The sequence below is a fragment of the Gossypium hirsutum genome, chromosome D02, assembly GCF_007990345.1.
Source record: "Gossypium hirsutum isolate 1008001.06 chromosome D02, Gossypium_hirsutum_v2.1, whole genome shotgun sequence".
NCBI lineage: Eukaryota > Viridiplantae > Streptophyta > Magnoliopsida > Malvales > Malvaceae > Gossypium > Gossypium hirsutum.
The window spans coordinates 69,954,875-69,973,345 of NC_053438.1; the positions used below are offsets into that span (position 1 = coordinate 69,954,875).

Genomic DNA, 18,471 nt, shown 5'->3' on the forward strand with positions numbered 1-18,471 from the left:
TATTAAGTTCACGTAGGCATTAATACAGTATTCATAACATTTAAATCCTTGTAATGTCGTCGTATACATATTATCACATTATAAAACATTTCATATCCAATCAAGTACATATAGCACATATTATCATTTCTTTACAATTTAATCCATGTCTCACCTTTTTGTACCAAATTGTAACCAATTCAAATTTTTAATTACACACAAACAAATTCATAATTAAAAGATATTTACATTAATATTACATATTATTACACCATATGAATCTACCTAGCAAAAACTACAATAACAAAATGTCAGGGACTAATATGTAATTTTCCCTTTCTCGATTATTTTTTAGTTGGTTCAATTCCCGATCTATCATAATAATTTATTTCAATCTATCAATTTCAAATACTTTGTAACTTCATATTTTATGCATATGACAACTCAATTTAATATTTCAAATGTTCCCTAAAATTTTAAATTTTATTCAATTTAGCCCCTAAAATCGAAATTTCTATAACTTTCAAATTTGAGCTTTGATTTTGAAACTAATATCAATTTAATCCTTCTACAGCCCTCTACTATCCATAATTTTAGAAATTTAACATCAATTTCAAAATATTTACACTTTAGTCTCTATGTTAAAAAACTAGCAATTAAACATTATAAGGTAGTCATTTTTCATATCTAAGCTAAAATCTAACAATTTAATACCAAAAGCTTCAATATTCAACAATGGAAACTTTTGAAAACTTTAACAGTTTTGCAAATTGGTGCATTGGCTAACTAAACCAAGCTTTTGGAACCTCAAAAACATAAAAATTACAAGAAAATGACTTAATTGCAATACCTATTTATCAACTGAAAGTTGAAGCTTTAAAATAGGGTTTTATCAATTTTCTATCTTTTATACTTTAATTAAATTACTAATCTTAATTAATTTTAACTAAACTTAATTAGTTAATGTTAATGATAATTTAACAAAGTTGGTGGATGTAAAGCCCTATCCAGCCCCCAACATTTAATTAGAAATGGATAACTGCTTAATTGGTTGTCCCAGCAAATAAAAATTTATAGCAATTAACTTTTACGATTTAGTTCATATACCTTAATTAATTATTCAATTGACCAAATTAAAGGATCAAACTTTAATCAAACTTTATATTAGCCTTGTAAATATTAAATAATAATATTTACAGACTCATTCGTCGAAAATGGGATTCCGAAACTACTGTTTCCTATACCACTGACCTTTGGGTCGTTACATATACAGGTTAAACTTTGATTTTGATTTAATTCTACACATTTAGAGAAATGAATATATTTATTTTTTTATATTAGATAAGTATAATTATTTATGTAAGTAATAAAATGGCATTATACCGATAATGATGTTAGTTCTTTACAAAAATTGAATAAAATTAAAATCTTATATAAAATTGTACAAAATTAAAGTTTATGTACACCATAATTCTTGTATGGTTTTGGGATTTATCCCTAGAAAAAAGTTTTTGAAAAAATACTATCGTTTTTGGATGGTTAAAATATGATGTAAGTCATTGTACTCCTCACAAATGTAGAATTTATTCTTTGTACTTTTATTTTCATGAATTTAGTCTCTTTATTTTTCAGATTTCAAAATTCAGATCCAATTGTTAATACTAATATTTTTTTTATTAAATTTATCGATGTAACATTTTGAAATAAAAAAAATAATTTGGTAGCTATGTAACTAAAACAATAACGTTGTAATTAACCTAAATTAACAAAAAGAAGATTAACAGTGTTGACAATTCGACTCCATATACTAGGAGTTGGATTATATTTTGTCTTTTAAAAAAAATAGCAAATTAGTCATTGTACATTAAATCAAAGAGCAAATTGATCATTTCTGTTAAAAATTTCATTAATTTCTATGTTAAAAATTGGAATGTCTGACGAAATAATCACAGTTACACATGGCACACCATGTGTACCTCACGATAATATATAATGACAAGTTTTTAACAGTAAAAGTGGGTAAAAATTTTAACGAAAAAATTAATTTACTCTTTAATTTAAGATACAATAATTAGTTTACTCATTTTTTTGAAATAAAAAAATCAAAATGTAATTTAACTCCTAATAAAAAAGACCTCTATAGAACTCTGACCTTATTTGAGCTTTATAATGAAACTTTCAAAATTCATCCTTTTATTAAATTTATTAATTCAGGTAATAATTAAAATACATTTGATTCAATTTCAATTAATAAATACCACATACATATAAATTATTTCAAATTTGCTCTCATGACTGTTTCACTAGAAAAAAGAACAAAAAAAAGATGTTTGTACACATATATGAACTTTCAAATTGGCATCAGAACAATTTCATAAAGCTCACATACAAACAGTCCTATACATATAGTCTAATACAATATATATATGTTCATATTCCTGAACTACCTGTACACTTCTTGCCAGAGGATTAGACCACAAAAAGGAAGAGGCCAAAAAAAAAACCACAGATAAACAAACAATGAAGCTAATGAGGTGCCCCAAATTGAAATCGTAAAAGACATGCACTATAATCTCGAACGACGACTGGACTTGATACCAAGGAAAGAAGACCTACGATCAGAACCCGAAAATCTAATATCCCAACCTTCGATGTTCTTTGGAACACAAGCATCAAAGAGAATTTGGCCGAGGACGCTGTGAGCGTTAATGGTAGGGGGTACAGGTAGAGAGAATGGTTGTTCTCTTTGTTCATCTTGTTTAGAATTGGTCTCTCTACCGTTGTGACATTCGGCTGAACTTGGCAAGAAAAAGTGGTCACTAGGTCCAACGGCAACTCTCCTAAGGCTTTGGTTTGAGTTCACTGTTGCTTTCTGCAGGTTGAAGATTAGCTCGGAGATCTCATCGTGCAAGCCATTTGTTTCTCCGAGTTTCTTGATCCTATGGGAATAGACTGAAGTTGCCTTCTCGAGAAAACTGGCCACAACAGCTCTGTATCGAATAGGATAATGCTTGTAGTGTTCTGAAATATAAAACACTGACAGTAGGTAAGTTTTCATGTGTCACAAAGTAACTGAACATTTAAAGAGTGCAGAAGCAGGATACGGTGCTTTCGAGTTAGAGCAGAAAACCTCAGGTTTTTGTAACTCTAGAAGAAGATTACATAAATCAGCTTACGATGCCTTTATGTTCTTATCTAGGGTTTAAGGTTTAGAGTTCAGACCTTCAGTTGAATTAACTGAATAGTATAGGAAACTCCATTTGTAAATTGTAATCTAGAGAGGAAACAGCTGATAGCAAAAAACATAATACAGCAGTAAAAGTACCATGAAGGTCCCTGTAATAAGAGTTAGATTGCATTTTGCACTTTTTACTCAAAAAATTTTCAAACTAATCCTTGTACATTAGATCAAAGAGCAAACTTATCATTTCTATTAAAAACTAACGTGATTGATGGATTAACCAGACAGTTACACGTAGCGTGCCACATGTATCTCATTTGAGAGGTAGGCACAAGTTTTTAGCAATAGAAATAGATGGGATTTCAACAGAAGGACCAATTTGCTCTTTGATCTAGTATACAATGACTAATTTGTCCATTTTTATAATAGAGGGGGCAAAAAGCAATCTGACTCTTAGTACAAAGGGCCTCCATGTTACCTTTACCTAATACAGAATGTATATATGCTCTGATCATATATGGCAATTGATAATATAATTTATGGAAGCTACAGTATGTTCTAGTAATAACAAACCAAGAACATGGCTCAGGACAGACCTAAGTGAGTAGAGCCATCCCACTTTACAACCTTAATATCTGCTCCACGATCTTGTAAGCATTCAGTAAAATTGTTGATATCTGGATACGAGGCAAGGTCATCATTCTCCGAGCATAAAATAAGGTATGGAGCATCCAAGTCCTGCAAAAGAGGAAAGGTGTAAAATTAACTGATGGGAGCAGATTAAAAACAACTTGGACCACCTACAGGGTTAATATTAACTCACAACTGATGAGTAAAGGGTCTGCCAATACTCGGCACGTTGCGACTCGAAGCCAGTAAGATAGAGACCATCCAAACCAGAAGCAACGCCTTTAGCAATCCAAGAAACGAGCTTTGAAGGTCCAGGCATTTTACGTATGGAGGGATGTAAAGTAAATCGTGCATTCAGATCACTTGCAAAATCTACGGGGCTAGAATCATAGATTTGTCCCGAAATGCAATTTCTAACCAAGTGGCTCCCATCCTTTACAAAATGAAAAAAAGGGGGAAAATAACAACAAAAACTTTAGTATGATATATAAAAAGTTGAGATTTTAGAAAACTATTACATTTTACTAATAAATCATTACAAGAAATTAGGAGAGAAAAGAAGGGTACCAGATTAAGCTGAGCTTCACCTATTCCTTGAATAATCTACATTAAACTTAGCTAAATTATTTCAACTGCAATAATGGGGTAAAAGTACCATGGAGGCCCTTATATTAGGAGTCGGATGACATCTTGCTCCCTCTACTCAAAAAATGAGCAAATGAATCATTCTACGTTAGATCAAAGAGCAAACTGGTCACTCTATTAAAAATTCCATCCATTATTACTGTTAAAAACTGATCCTTGTACGTCAACATAAGGCATACGTAGCATGCCACCTGTAACTGTTTGGTTATTTAGTCAACCATGCTAGTTCTTAAGAGAAGAAATGAATGAAATTTTTAACAGAAAGAACCTTTGATCTAACATACAGGGACTATTTGCCCATTTTTTGAGTAAAAGGGGTAAAATGCAATCTGACTCTTAGTAAATGGGCCTCCATGATACTTTTGCCGCAATAATGGAGATAAGAGAACAAAAAGTGAATTGATTCATTGGGAACTGGAATAAGAACTAAAGTTTACCTGAAAAACCTTGTACATACAAGCCTTTGGACTGCCAGAGAAAGCAACAAATACTACAGGACAAGTTCTAATCTTTAGCTCCCGTGAACCAAAAACCAAACAGGTGTTTAATGTTTTAAGATTTTTGTGGAACTCCCAAGTGAAAAATTATCAGGGATCATTAAAGATAATAAACCTTAATGAAACTGACCTCAATAAGCTCATTTAGAAGAACAAATGCCAAGGACATTGCCCTATCAGGATAATACCTGCAGAAAGAATATGAAATGAAAATTTCAAATACTTGAAAATGAAAAAAGGAAAGCAATTTGCGAAAAGTGCAGCAAAGAAATGCCAAGTTCAATATCTTAAAATTTTGATTAATACCATAACAGATTGTCAAATCTCTAATCTTACAAAGCCACACATAACTTATATAGCCCACAACTACTACTCTTCCCCCGAGGCACACCTTATATCTGTTCATGTGAGCCATCAACTCATTCTCACACTAGTAGTAAACATTATTTTCAGCTATCATTTTCGAAACGCTCGGATCCCAAACCAAACCACTTCTTGCTGACATCGTATCCTTTATTCCCCATCCCAATAACTAAAACTAAATCTTACTTTTCCACAAACAATTACTTTTGATTGCCAAAAGGAAGTCCTAAAATAAACCCCATTCGAATACCCCAATAATACAATTATCAGTCATTACCACTCTTTCAACAAGTCACATCTTCCATGTGTTCTATGTAAGATCAATTCATTCACCATACCAGTAGTTAACATTATTGTCGGCTATCATTTTCGAAACAACTCCACCCCCAAACCAAACCATTTCTAGCTGATATTATATCCTTACTTTCCCATCCTCAATAACTGAACTTAAATCTTCCTTTTCCACAGACAATGACTTTTGGTTGCCAAATTATAGTCTTAAAATAAACCCATTCAAACGCCCCAATAATAGAATTATCACAGTCATTATCACTCTTCCAACAAGCTGCATCTACAATGTGTTCTTTGTAATCCATCAACTCATTCACCATATCAGTAGTTAACTTTCTTTTCAGCTATCATTTTTGAAACAGCTCCACCCCCAAACCTAACCACTTCTAGCTGATATTATATGATTATATCCTTATTTTTCCATCCTCAATAACTAAAATTAGATCTTCCCTTTCCACAAACAACCACTTTTGATTGCCAAAATACAGTTCTAAAAATAAACCCATTCAAAAACCCTAATGATACAATCATCACAATCATTAGCAGGACAAATAAAATACAATGAAAGCATCTGAAAAACACCATCAAAATAGAAGAAGCACAAACTCACCTACAAAAAACCCAATTTATAAGAATCCCAAAAACCCACTAAAGTTCTCAACCCATGTGATAAAATTTAGAAAAATTAACAATAACTAAATTAAGCTTGTTCTAATTCTAATTCACTTCCTAAATAACCCCCAAAAATATCAATGAGAAAATGAAAGAAAAAAAAAACTTACACGTTGAGAAAATCGGCACGAGAAACGAGGGAATTCCAACCGAGGGAGGAAAATAAATCCACGTAATTCAAAAGGTGTTTCTCGTGAATCGAAACCCAAGCAAACATCACCACTATTCCCTTCACTCGTTTACTCTTTTCTTTCCTTCCCCAGTACACACTTCCACCGCCCATCATTTTATCTTTTTCAACACTCTCCGATTTCAACTACTACTATTTTTTTTCCCTTGAATCCAAATTTTCCGGGAAAACTTTGAATCGGGAACTTTATTTTTGTGGGTTAAATTTAATGGGGTTTATATTTCTTGGCAGTAAATTGCAATTTGTGCAATAATAAATAAACAAAATATGAACAGAAATAATAATAATAAATAATGGTGATCTGGTGGTGGTAGAGCTGGGGGCCGGGAAGATGCTGTAAAGATGCCATATGCCACGTTGGATGTTACGCACCCCTAGCACATCTTGGGATGGATAAGTTTTTTTTAGGTAAAAAAACCTCTTCAGTCCCTATCAATTTTGATATTGAGTAAATTGGTCCCTCTAAAAAAAAAGAATAACTTAATTCTTGTCAATTCTGAAGGTGAACAATTAAAAATAATTAATCACGTTGATAATATTTTTCATCAATTGTACATAATTTTAATTGATATAATAATAAATTTAGCCCTCAAAATTTACATATTTTGTCAATTGGCTTTAATTCTAAAAAATATCAACAAATTTAGCTTCAACATTTCTACATTTACACAAATGTTACAAGCTAAATTTGTTAAATTAAAACTAAGTTGACAGCATGTGTAAACTTTGAGGGCTAAATTTATTATATTAATCAAAATTATGTACCATTGATGAAAAACATTAATGTTGTGATTAATTGTACTTGGCTGCTCACTTTTGAAATTGGCAGGAATTAAATTGCTCCGGTTTTTTTAGAGAGACCAATTTGCTCTATTGAAATTGAGAGGGATTGGAGAGACCTTTTTACTGTTTTGTTTACTTTACGAAATTTTAGCCTTAAAACGATGTCAAGTAAGAGTAGGGTGTTTGTTTAACACAATGATGTTGTTTTTCTCTTATGCTAGAGTAACTAGATGCCAGGAATGGGGTTTATAGGCCTATTTAAGGGTCAAACTACCCACTTAAGCCTGAAAGTACACACCAAATTTAGGAAGGTTTGAATAACAATATTAGGCTCGAAAAATGAATTTAGACAAAAAATTAGGCTCATTTAAATATGGGCCAAACTCATGCTCAAACATTTAAGGCGCGACCTACTTTCTAAGTTTTTAATATATTATAGTGTTATTTTATATATTATATAATATATAATACATTTTAAACAAATAAGTTATTTATTTATATAATTTTAATAAATGAATATACATAATTATTAAATATTAAATTAAAAAATATAAATATTTTTAAAATAAATTTAAAAATAATATGAGTGGACTTGAAGTAGGCTTGGGTTAACCATTGATAAATATGGGTGAGTTTGACCAAAATTTTAGGTCCATATTTTGGGCTGAACCGAACTTAAGTAAGCTTAAAGAATGTTAATACCATGCTTAAACTTATCCCACAACCACACCTAGGTCTTTAACTCAATTGGGTGACCAAAAAAGAGATATACTTATAGTTGAATAACTATTGGTATAATTTACCAAATAAAAATAATTAGTAAAACTATCATGGAGACTTTGAATTAAAAGTTAACTTGAATTTTGCTCCTTCTGTTCAAAAAATAGTAAATTAGTCATTGTACTTTAGATTAAAGAGCAGATTGATCATTTTTGTTAAAAAGATTATCCATTTGTGCTGTTAAAAACTGGCATTACTGGCGAAATAACCAAACAATGACACATGTTGACGCACGTGGACCAATTTTTAACAGTAGAAACGGATGAAAATTTTAACGAATGACCAATTTGCTTTTTTATCTAACATACAGAGATTAATTTTCTCATTTTTTGAGTCAATGGGGCAAAATACAACATGACTCCTGGTACAAGGGTCTCCATGATACGTTTACCATCGATTCGGTTATAAATTTCAACAACCCATAACTAATCAACTTGATCAAGATCATAATTGACTAAAGTGATAAAATTGATTTAATTGATACATAATTGATTGAATGAATTGGTTAAGTGCATTATCTTCATTTCGAGTGCTCTCTAAAGAGATAAACAACTGGTCACAAAATATGTTTCATTCTCATGAGGAAAGATCTAATCTTTAAACCACATGGTTAAAAAAAATGTGAACAAACACTACATGATAGACTTGTCTAAGGGTTGGGTAGCCTGTCAGGCCAAGCTTGGACAATGATTTTTGTACTTTAGGCCGCACTAATTCAATTTAAATAATAAAAAAATATTTTTAAATTAAAATTTAATTATAAAAATGTATAAAATAACAGTTAAAAAAATATAATTTTAATATTTTATTAATTTTTAAATAGCAAAACAAGTTTTTTGGATGGGTTGACTCGATCTGAAAACAGGCTTGGGCTTGAAAAATATTTTGGAACAAAGTCTTTGCCTAGCCCGACTCTGCCCATAAACACTTCTACTACATGACATCTTGTAATTTAATTTTGGCCTCTCTTGAAAGTTAAAAATTCAATTCATTACTTCACCCCAAAGAACGACTATAAACAATATCCAATGTCTATGTAGAGATAGTAATAATATTTAGTAAAAGTACCATGAAACCTTTTGTATTAAGAGTCGGATTGCATTTTTCCCTTCTACTTAGAAAATGTACAATTTAGTCATTGTATGTTAAATCAAAGAGCAAACTAGTCCTGCTAAAAATTCATTCATTTCTATTGCTAAAAATTGATCTATGTAATGCCACGTATCACTATCTAATTATCCTATCAACTACACTAAATATGTTCTTTGAACTAATGCACATCAGTACATGAACCGATTTTTATCCATTTTTTAGTATGAAGACCTTCATGATATTTTTGCTATTAATATCCAAGTTTTAACACTTACGTTCTCATAACCCATATCAACATTAAAACAAGGATGAATTTAATAACCTCTACCCGACCTCACTCCATTGCCATCCTTAATCGAATCGGAAAATTTGTATTTTCACTTTATTTTTTTCCTTATAAAATCAGGTGATTTGGGTGATATCACCACTTTTGGCACCGCCATTCAATCATCTCTCCCTCACAAATCCCACATCGGATAAATTTTCTTTTTTTCCTAACGATTATCAGTAGGCAGTGGTACCTTTATTCTGTCACAAATGCATGAAGAATTAAAAATTAAAAAATAATAAAATTTGTGGCCATACATAGGCCAAAAGGGAATATTTTTTCTCAACAGCATCTGCAAATAGCAATGATGAAATGAACCAATTATACAGTCTTTCTTTCCCCTTTTCTTGTTATCCTTGTGCTCTTGACAAAAACGTGTTTCCTCATCTATTATTTTTTATTATTATAAAATAGTTTCATAACTGTCTCTCTCAAATGTTGTCTTCAAGATTTGAACTTATTTTCTCCCTTTAAGAATACAATATACCTTACCATTACACCCAACCACTTGTTGGTATCTATTATTTTATTTTGCCTATATTTCAATCTTACAAAAAGAGATGGGAAAATCTCTATGTTTGATGATAATTATATTAGATCTTGATTAAGCTTAAAGTTAAGTTGGATTGAAATTTTAAATGGAGTTCAAGTTTTATCGGTATAAGGATATCGGTTTGGAGAGATATTAGATTGGTTGATTCAAGAATCAATATGAGATGGTTGAACCAATTATTTTTTAAAAGATTTATTTAATTGAATCGATTGGACTGATGAATTAGTAAACTGACCGATTCAATAGTTAATTCGATTTTGATAATATTATTTAAGAAAAAGGACATTAAGCTCCTTATTATTCAATGAAGAAGATAACAGTTTGGCTCGAATTGATTCTAGAGAAAATTTTCAATTATCACACAATAATCTGATTTTAAAAATTTTGATCCAAAACCGAATAAATTAGTTTGGTTTATTGTTTCTATTAGCATTTTAAATTTTTTTCAACCATTTAAAATATAAAATTTTTTATGTTATAAAAAATAATTATAAATAAATTAAAATTAAAATTTAGCTTCAAATGATTTTGTCTTTTTAATTGGAATTTGATATTTAGCTTGAGGTTGATCAAACATTTATTTTCAAACTTAACTTTGGCTCGAAACATAATCGAGCTATTTGAGCTCAAGTTTAATTAAGCTCGTTTACTTATTTTTGTACTCAAATTCAAGCCCGACATGATAATTAAATACAGAGTTAATAATATATATTAAGGGTATTAACATAATTTAATAATATAAAAATATGAAATATTTGATAAGGCTCGCGAGTCATTTGAGTTAAATATTACTATACTTGAATTCAGCTTGATCAATAGCTCAAGCTTGTCTCAATAATTATTAAATCGAGTTTCGAACTTTTTTAGTTGAATTTAAGTAACTTATGGACACCACTGTCTCACTAATACTCTAACTCTAAAAAAAGAATACAAATTTAGATTCTGAAAATGATATTATTAAGAGATACGACCACAAATTCTAAACATAAATAGTAAAACGAAATATTATATTTGTGTACTAAAAATCTAGTAATGATTGACAAGTGTTTTTAGTCATGTTGTGTACAACTGACACTTAACCAAAAGGATTAGGGTATAAAAGTTAAAATCTCAAAAAGAAATGACACTTTCTGTTTTCCATTCTCACACATGATGCCCCTTATCCTTCTTAAATGGTCCCCATTAGTAAGCTGGCATTGTAATATGAATGAATATCAAAACAAGTAATTTTCGAAAAGTAGATTAAAATGTGTAAGTTTTTTTTTGGTTCCAAGTGAATATATTATGTATCGATTTTGTCACGGTAATAGATTTTTAGTCTCGCAATTCGTACAATTTTAGATAATTTTTTAGTTTCGAATATTTTAAGTTAGTCTAATTTTCGTAAAAAATAAAACTGAAGCAACTTAAAAAAAAATAATTAAAGATCAAAATATGCCATAAGAAAATTAGGTACACAAGATGTTTAAATAAATACTCTTAAAATATTATTTTATAATTGAGTTTCTCAAAACCAACCGTATAAATTAAAGTATGAATAATGAAAGTTAAAATCTATCTAAATTAAGAATCTTAGAACATTTGTTGTAAATTTTATCATTTAATTACGCATAAACACACTTATCTATGCACTCTTATCTATAAAATTAAGCCTTTCAAAAGGAAATTAAATAGTGATCAAAATTAAGTATTTTTCCCCCAACTACATAGATTACTACTCTCACTGAAAAATAACTTTTAAATTTTACTTTTTTTTAATAGGTCCAATTTTGCAGTCGATTTTCATATAAATTTTATTTTTATTCAAAGAATTCCATGCATTAATATATATTTGATACTTTAACATTGTATAAGTTCATACACTCTCAATAAACAATAATATGTCACTTTAATTATATTTATTATTAATAAATTTAAAATTTATTAATTTTTTATATTTTTTAATTTTATTTTATAGTCCATATTCAGAATTCAGGTTATTCTTCCTAATAATGTTATTAATTTATTACTTATGTAACTTAATAGGATTTATTGAAATGTATCCCTAGCAACGATACTAATATCAACTAAGCTAAAACTCAACCGGTAACTAAATTTTAAATAAGATAAATAAAAAGATTAAATTTATAAAATTAAAAGTAAAAGTCCAAAGTATATGAACACTATGGACATAATTAAAACTTTTTTACTATTGTTTTACCCAAAAGAAAAAAATAAACAAAAAAAGGCTTGCTTCTTAACTGTACAAATTAAGTGACTAACGCAAAAATCCGTGCTACTTTGTGTAACTCTAGCATCTCTCTTCTTCTGTCTTTCAGGGCTTTAACCGAACCCACTGGTATCGACCGTCGACTGCCATATCCTTGACAATATCATAGTTGTACCTGCAAAAATAAAAAGAAAAAACTTTGTTTGTTAGTTAGTTAGTTAGAGACTGGGATTTTTTTCTGATTCTATGAATGCTAAATTGCGACATTGCGGTGACAATGCTTATCCTACGCACCAAGGAAATGGAAACGATACTCACTTTTCCATGAATCGTTTTTGCTCGTAGTTTTCAGCTACTGTGAAAAACTCGTCGATCTCCTCTTGTGAAGGCGTTTTCGGCTGCTTCGCAGGTGAAGGTGGCGTTTTTATCTCCGGCGATTTCATTTCCTCTTCGGTTAATGGAGTTGTTTTTTGACTGAAATAGGTGAAAAATGAAAATGAAGGTTATAATTTGTAAAACGGTGAGTTAAGGAAACGAGTCAGCTTTTTTTTTCTTAATATGAAGGATAGTGTGAGTGTACACTGAGCTCGGTTAAAACGGTGAGTTAAAAGAGAAACGATTCAGCTTTTTGAATTTTTGAAAATTTGAAAGATAGAACTAGAAATAAATGAAAAGAAGAAGAAGAAGAAGAAGAGATAGTCACTAATGAAGGAATTAGTGAAAATTAACCTGAACCTGTTGACGTTGATGCACGTTGAGATTTCAGTTTCGAAACTCTTGGCCTGCAAAAAAGCACATTCATGAACTACGATAAGGTAAATTAATTGTAAAAAAACGATCAATTAAACCTCATATGAAACGGCAATCTTTTGACGAACCGTTCCGTGATTTCCTTTCTATGTGTATTTTTCTTCATTTCTCAGCAACCAAACTGGAGAAACATAAAAGCACAGAAGGAAAAAAAAACCGAAACAGAAATTCAAACTTCACCTTTAGATCTACGAATCTCAAGCTATCCTTGACAACATCACAGCAGCCATTGCTAAAACAACTAGAAAAAGAAACCTCGTCGTGGCTAAGTCTGCAACACTTGTCACCGGCGAATACTACGTCGGAAGTAGCAGAAGCGGCAGTTATAGCGTTGTCCAACTCAACGTCCGCCGGTGAAGCTAACGCCAGTTCCTGTAATTCTATAGAAACAACGGATTTTCTTCTCTTTGATAACAATAACCTTTTTTTCGAAGCTTCCATTTCCGCTCTTTCTACACTTCGTTTATAGCTCCTCATACAATCGCCCATTTTTTTTGTTCGTGTGTGAGATTTTTTTTTTTTGCTTTTTTAGATGGAGAAGAGAGTGTTTATAAACAAGAAGGCGATCGATCGAGTGATTAAATGGTTTATTTGCAACCGTTGATATCTTGGACGGTGGAGATTTGTTTTTTTTTCCCTTGTTTTGGTACTTTGTGTGTAAAATGTATACGTGGTTTCTAAACTCCGTTATATGTGACACCGTGACCGACCTGGAATAAGAATAACGCCGTTACCGTCTTTGGTCTGCAGTCACGTCAACTTCCTCTGGCTGGTTGGTGGCTACATCTAAAAAACTTGAAGCATGATATAAATTTTTTTTTGAAATTGCGGGTTTTTTTTCTTTTTCTAATTTTATAAAATAAATCAAATTTATCATATTTTTAAATTTAGATTATATTCAAAATTTTCACTAATAATGAATATTCTTATATTTAAGTAATTTTTTAATCTTAATATTGTGAATAGAGAAAATAATATTCGAAGCGCTTGTTTTTTAAATTGAATTTGACTTGACTTGGAATTTATTTGAAATTTGAGATATAAGTCAAAGACCGAAATGAGATTTTATGAGAGCTCATGCAATCTTATATATATATATAACAATTCAAGGTGTTTATATAAAGATAGGGTTGTCGCGGTTTGTGATAGTTCATCCGGCAAGCCAAGAACTATAGCAAATAGTAAGTTTGGGTTCCCTGATAGTTTAGTACAAAAGAAAAGGGATGGGGTTACGGTGGTTTGTTACGGTTCATCTAACGAGTATGAGCCATAGAAGATAGTGAGTTCGAGTTCTTTGGCGAGTTAGTACACGGGAAGAGAGAGAAAGAGAGATTCCCTTTTCCTTGGATCGAGATGGTCTTATGCATCACCAGTCATTCTCAATGTGTCATGTCTCATTCGATCTTATTACTTTCCCATTCTTTAGAGCTCAACCGACTTACTAACATCTCTTCCCCGTAAGTATAGATTATCGTATCAAGACAAGCAAATAAATGTGATTTAGGGATGATAGATACAACATAAAATAAGCAATAGGCATAACATGTGAATGAATATGGCATATGAATGTTACCAATACTTTAAGCAAGAGACCTAATTATTCCCTTCTGTTTAAGGACTTATTGTACTTTAAACCTCTATAGTCTTTGATAGTTATTGCCACCATAAATATATATATTGTATTCTGGAAAATAATAATAATAATAATGAAGATATATACCATCTTAAGAAATACATGATGGGTAGATGAAAATTTTAACACATACAATAACTCTTAAATTTATCAACTTTCTCTAAACATATAGATACAGATGAATTCTAATAAATAAATGGGATCTTTGTATTGTAAAAATAATGCCTTTTAGTTATTAGAGTTGGTATTGGTCGGATCTAATTAAGAATTGTAGCAGATGGATTAAGTACGTAGGAAAATAAATGCAAGATAAATATCCAATCAAATTGTAGGTTTAAAATATTTAAATATTCACCTTATTTATTAAAAAGATATGACATTTATTGATTGAGTCTTAGTACAGTTGGTATGAGTATTGTTGTCAATGTTGGAAGACGTGGGTTTGAGTGGAGTGAAGCGCATTATTCTCCTATTCATGGGTTGGAGAGGAGCTATGAGTAGGTCTAGGCATTATGTCAAAAATAACAAATCTGATTAGTGTTGACACCATTTTTTGGATGAAAACGGGGTCGACTTGGATTTTGAAAATAAAACGAAATTGGGAGTCGCCACCAATCTTTTTTGATGAGGTGTGATCGGGTCACCTCGTAAAATGGTTGTTTTTGATAAACAATTTGATTTTATTAAAACAACGAGTTTGGTCTACGAAATCTAAAAACAGGTTCGGGAGTCGGTTACGCACGAGGAAGGGTTAGCACCCTCGATACGCCCAAAATTGGTACCTAGTTGATTTCTTAATGTCTTAATGTCGAAAATTGAGAATTTTGAATTTTTTTTTAAAAAAATACGATCCTTATATTAAAACATAAAAAAAATTCAGGAAAAGGGACATATTTCACGTTATCTGAGAAAAAAGAATCATATCCAGTAAGTTAGGACACAATGTCTCGAATTCCCGATATCGTTTAAAACTCGAATTTGAAAAGATTCATGTAATAAAGTTTAAAAGAATATTCAATTGTTTAAATCAAATAAAGAAATCGCAACCCAATACGTTAGGGCACAATTTCTCAAAATATTAAACATTGAATATTGCATTTATTTCGAAAAATCCTTGTCTCGAGAAAGCAACGTGTCACATCCAATGCGTTAGGACACAACATATTAAATTCTTGATAACGAGCTTTTTATCATTTTTTTTAAAGAGTAATCTCGATTATTTAAATTCAACGAAGAAAGTCGGAACCCAATGCATTAGGGCTCGATTCTCTCGAAGATCTAAATATCGAATATTACTTTTATTTTGAAATTTCATTTTTGGCCAATCCGATTGAAAAGATACGATGTGACAACAATGATGATAATGTAAGTAAAATAACACGAGCAAAACATAAGATAAATAAATAATAAAACGAAGAAAACAATCAAAAAGGCACAATAACAAATAATAAACAGATAAAAACTAAAACATGAATAACAGGCATATAAACAAATAAATAACTGAACAAAATGATCCAAAAAAATTTATGAAAAGATAAAAGACATATATATATGTACAAAATTATGAAAATATAAAAAAACATATGTGTGTACACATGAATTATAAACCATAGAAATATCATAAGAAAATATAAATTTTTAAAATATAAGAGTATGTATAAATACATATATGCATATTTATGAAAAATAAAAGAGATACATGTAAGTACGTATATACATAAAAAATTTAAAATGCAAATATAAATATATTCATGTATATAAAAATAATAATAAAAGGCGTATATATATGCGTGTAAATATTAAGTATGTACATATGAATGTATATAATATATATATAAACTATATATATAAAAAAATATGGTAATGAAATATACACGCACTATATATATATTTAAAACATTTAGAAATAAAAATATACACATATATTATAAAGTACACATGCGTGTATGTATGCAAGTATAATAAAAAATAATAATAATAGTAATAATAATAATAATAACTATATTAATAAAATAAACTAAAAACTTAAAATGAAAGATTATGGATTAAATTGAAAATAATTGAAGTTTCAGGGGCAAATCTGAAATAAACAAAACACCAATGGATCGAATGGAACATGCAGTTAACAGTGGAGGACCGAAAGTCAAATTAATCCCTCCGTCCAAAACTCCACGCAGCAATGGATTAAAATAAAACAAATTCGACATTTCATGGCAAAATTTGAAAACAAACCGCAATGATTTTGAACTGATGGGATAAAATGAAGGATTAAAATGCAAATAACCCATCAGTGTTTAAAACCCTTTTCATCTCCAATTAAAAGCCTACTCTGCAGCAGCAATAGACGCAAAGTTGCTTCATCTTCCTTTTTTCTTTTTTGTTTTAAAACAACAGAGGGAAGAAAGAGGGATCTGCTAGGCCTTCTTTAAAGCCCTAACTACCGCCACGCCACCGCCGTTCAAGCTTCACCGCCGACTCCGATTCAGGTAAGTTTCGCCCTTTCCTTTTTGCCTTTTCTTCAAAAATTGTTTTTGATTCTTTGTTTGTATTTCAGTATTTTTCCAATACAAGATTTTTCTCTTTTTAGTAACCAATCCCCCCTGGTGTAGTGAGATTTTCGGTTTTTATAACCGAATTATTTTTCCTTTTTTACATTATTTTCTTTGTTGTTGCGCCTGCTTCTTGGCTTTGCAGGTGACCGTGGCCGACAGTGGTGGGGGTGTCAGACGGTATGGGCGTCGTGGAGGCTGGCGCGGAGCAGAGGCGTGCGAGGGGTTGGGCAGAGGCTGGAGCGGCGCGCCCTAGGCATGCTGCGTTTGGATTTTGGGCTTCCGAGTTTCGGGCCCCGGGCAGATTTTGGGCTTTACAGCTGCCCCTCTTTGCTCGTTGTCGTGTAACGAAAACAGAGCAAAGACCAAGAAAGACCAAATTTGCCCGGGCTTGCCGAGCCTTGGCTTCTTTTGGTGCTTTTCTTCTTCAAGTAGCCTCGTTCTGTTCTGCTGTGTCTCGTTGCTTCAATCCACTTCACTGCGCTCCAGAGAAACAATGACTTAAATCTATTTTGCTGCAACTCCATAGGGATGAGATTTGTTGTTTTCTTTGTCTGCTCCACTACTGCTTAGGGATATAAGACTGAATGTGATCTGCTCCATTACTGCTTAGGGAGATACGATTTGTGCTCTTCACTCTATTCCACTGTTGAATGCAGGGAGATAGAGTTATTGGCTTCAATGTACTCCACTGTAGTCAGGGAGGTAAAATCCACCATCGTCGATCTGCTTTCTTCGATCTACTTCACCACCAGTATGGGAAGACAAGATCTGTATCTTGGATCCACTTCCTATCAATATAGGAAGATAGGATCTGCTATCTTCGATCTACTTCACGCCAATACATGAAGACAAGATCTGCTTTTTGCGATCTACTTCGCCACCAATATGGGAAGACAAGATCTGCGTCGTGGATCCACTTCCTATCAATATAGGAAGATAGGACCTGCTATCTTCGATCTACTTCACGCCAATACATGAAGACCAGATCTGCTTTCTGCGATCTACTTCGCCACCAATATGGGAAGACAAGATCTGCATCTTGGATCCACTTCCAATCATTATAGGAAGATAGGACCTGCTATCTTCGATCTACTTCACGCCAATACATGAAGACAAGATCTACTTTCTGCGATCTACTTCGCCACCAATATGGGAAGACAAGATCTGCGTCGTGGATCCACTTCCAATCATTATAGGAAGATAGGACCTGCTATCTTCGATCTACTTCACGCCAATACATGAAGACAAGATCTGCTTTCTGCGATCTACTTCGCCACCAATAT

General features: G+C 31.4%; 2 protein-coding genes and 1 long non-coding RNA gene across 7 annotated transcripts; 1 reads left to right on the forward strand and 2 right to left on the reverse strand.

The window, feature by feature from the left end:
• Positions 1-2,322: 2,322 nt before the first annotated feature.
• On the reverse strand, positions 2,323-6,706 carry LOC107908913 (uncharacterized). 4 transcript variants are annotated; one of them, XM_041089211.1, is made up of 7 exons: positions 6,369-6,452; positions 5,063-5,120; positions 4,873-4,925; positions 4,358-4,393; positions 3,984-4,223; positions 3,757-3,898; positions 2,323-3,015 (listed from the first exon to the last, which is right to left on the reverse strand). In XM_041089211.1, the coding sequence occupies exons 3-7, from the start codon at positions 4,888-4,890 to the stop codon at positions 2,546-2,548; spliced, it is 906 nt and encodes a 301-aa protein (XP_040945145.1). In that variant the 5' UTR covers positions 4,891-4,925; positions 5,063-5,120; positions 6,369-6,452; the 3' UTR covers positions 2,323-2,545. The 4 variants fall into 4 exon arrangements, with proteins under 4 accessions (XP_040945145.1, XP_040945143.1, XP_040945144.1 ...); XM_041089209.1 differs by lacking the exon at positions 4,873-4,925 and having other exon boundaries at positions 6,369-6,706; XM_041089210.1 differs by lacking the exon at positions 4,873-4,925 and having other exon boundaries at positions 2,323-3,000; positions 6,369-6,705.
• A 5,384-nt stretch (positions 6,707-12,090) lies between these two features.
• LOC107908914 (cyclin-dependent kinase inhibitor 7) lies at positions 12,091-13,560 on the reverse strand. Of its 2 annotated transcripts, none has more exons than XM_016836207.2 (4): positions 13,184-13,560; positions 12,923-12,975; positions 12,512-12,667; positions 12,091-12,368 (listed from the first exon to the last, which is right to left on the reverse strand). In XM_016836207.2, exons 1-4 carry the CDS (start codon positions 13,490-13,492, stop codon positions 12,299-12,301), a joined length of 588 nt encoding a protein of 195 aa, XP_016691696.2. In that variant the 5' UTR covers positions 13,493-13,560; the 3' UTR covers positions 12,091-12,298. The 2 variants fall into 2 exon arrangements, with proteins under 2 accessions (XP_016691696.2, XP_016691698.2); XM_016836209.2 differs by having other exon boundaries at positions 12,929-12,975; positions 13,184-13,546.
• A 3,126-nt stretch (positions 13,561-16,686) lies between these two features.
• LOC121214843 (uncharacterized) lies at positions 16,687-17,611 on the forward strand. The gene is made up of 2 exons (XR_005910580.1): positions 16,687-17,122; positions 17,331-17,611. It is a non-coding gene; the product is annotated as an uncharacterized lncRNA (long non-coding RNA).
• The last annotated feature ends 860 nt before the right edge of the window (positions 17,612-18,471 follow it).

Bases quoted from the DNA above. Each gene is read 5' to 3' on its own strand.
- LOC107908914 (XM_016836207.2), bottom strand. From the start codon at position 13,492: ATGGGCGATTGTATGAGGAGCTATAAACGAAGTGTAGAAAGAGCGGAA. The intron at 12,976-13,183 runs GTGAAGTTTGAA...GCTTTTTTGCAG, and splicing joins TGAGATTCGTAGATCTAAAG to GCCAAGAGTTTCGAAACTGA. The intron at 12,668-12,922 runs GTTAATTTTCAC...CACCTATTTCAG, and splicing joins ATCAACGTCAACAGGTTCAG to TCAAAAAACAACTCCATTAA.
- LOC107908913 (XM_041089209.1), bottom strand. From the start codon at position 6,544: ATGATGGGCGGTGGAAGTGTGTACTGGGGAAGGAAAGAAAAGAGTAAA. The intron at 5,121-6,368 runs GTAAGTTTTTTT...TTCTTTCTGCAG, and splicing joins CGTGCCGATTTTCTCAACGT to GTATTATCCTGATAGGGCAA. The intron at 4,224-4,357 runs GTACCCTTCTTT...CATTTTGTAAAG, and splicing joins GTGAAGCTCAGCTTAATCTG to GATGGGAGCCACTTGGTTAG.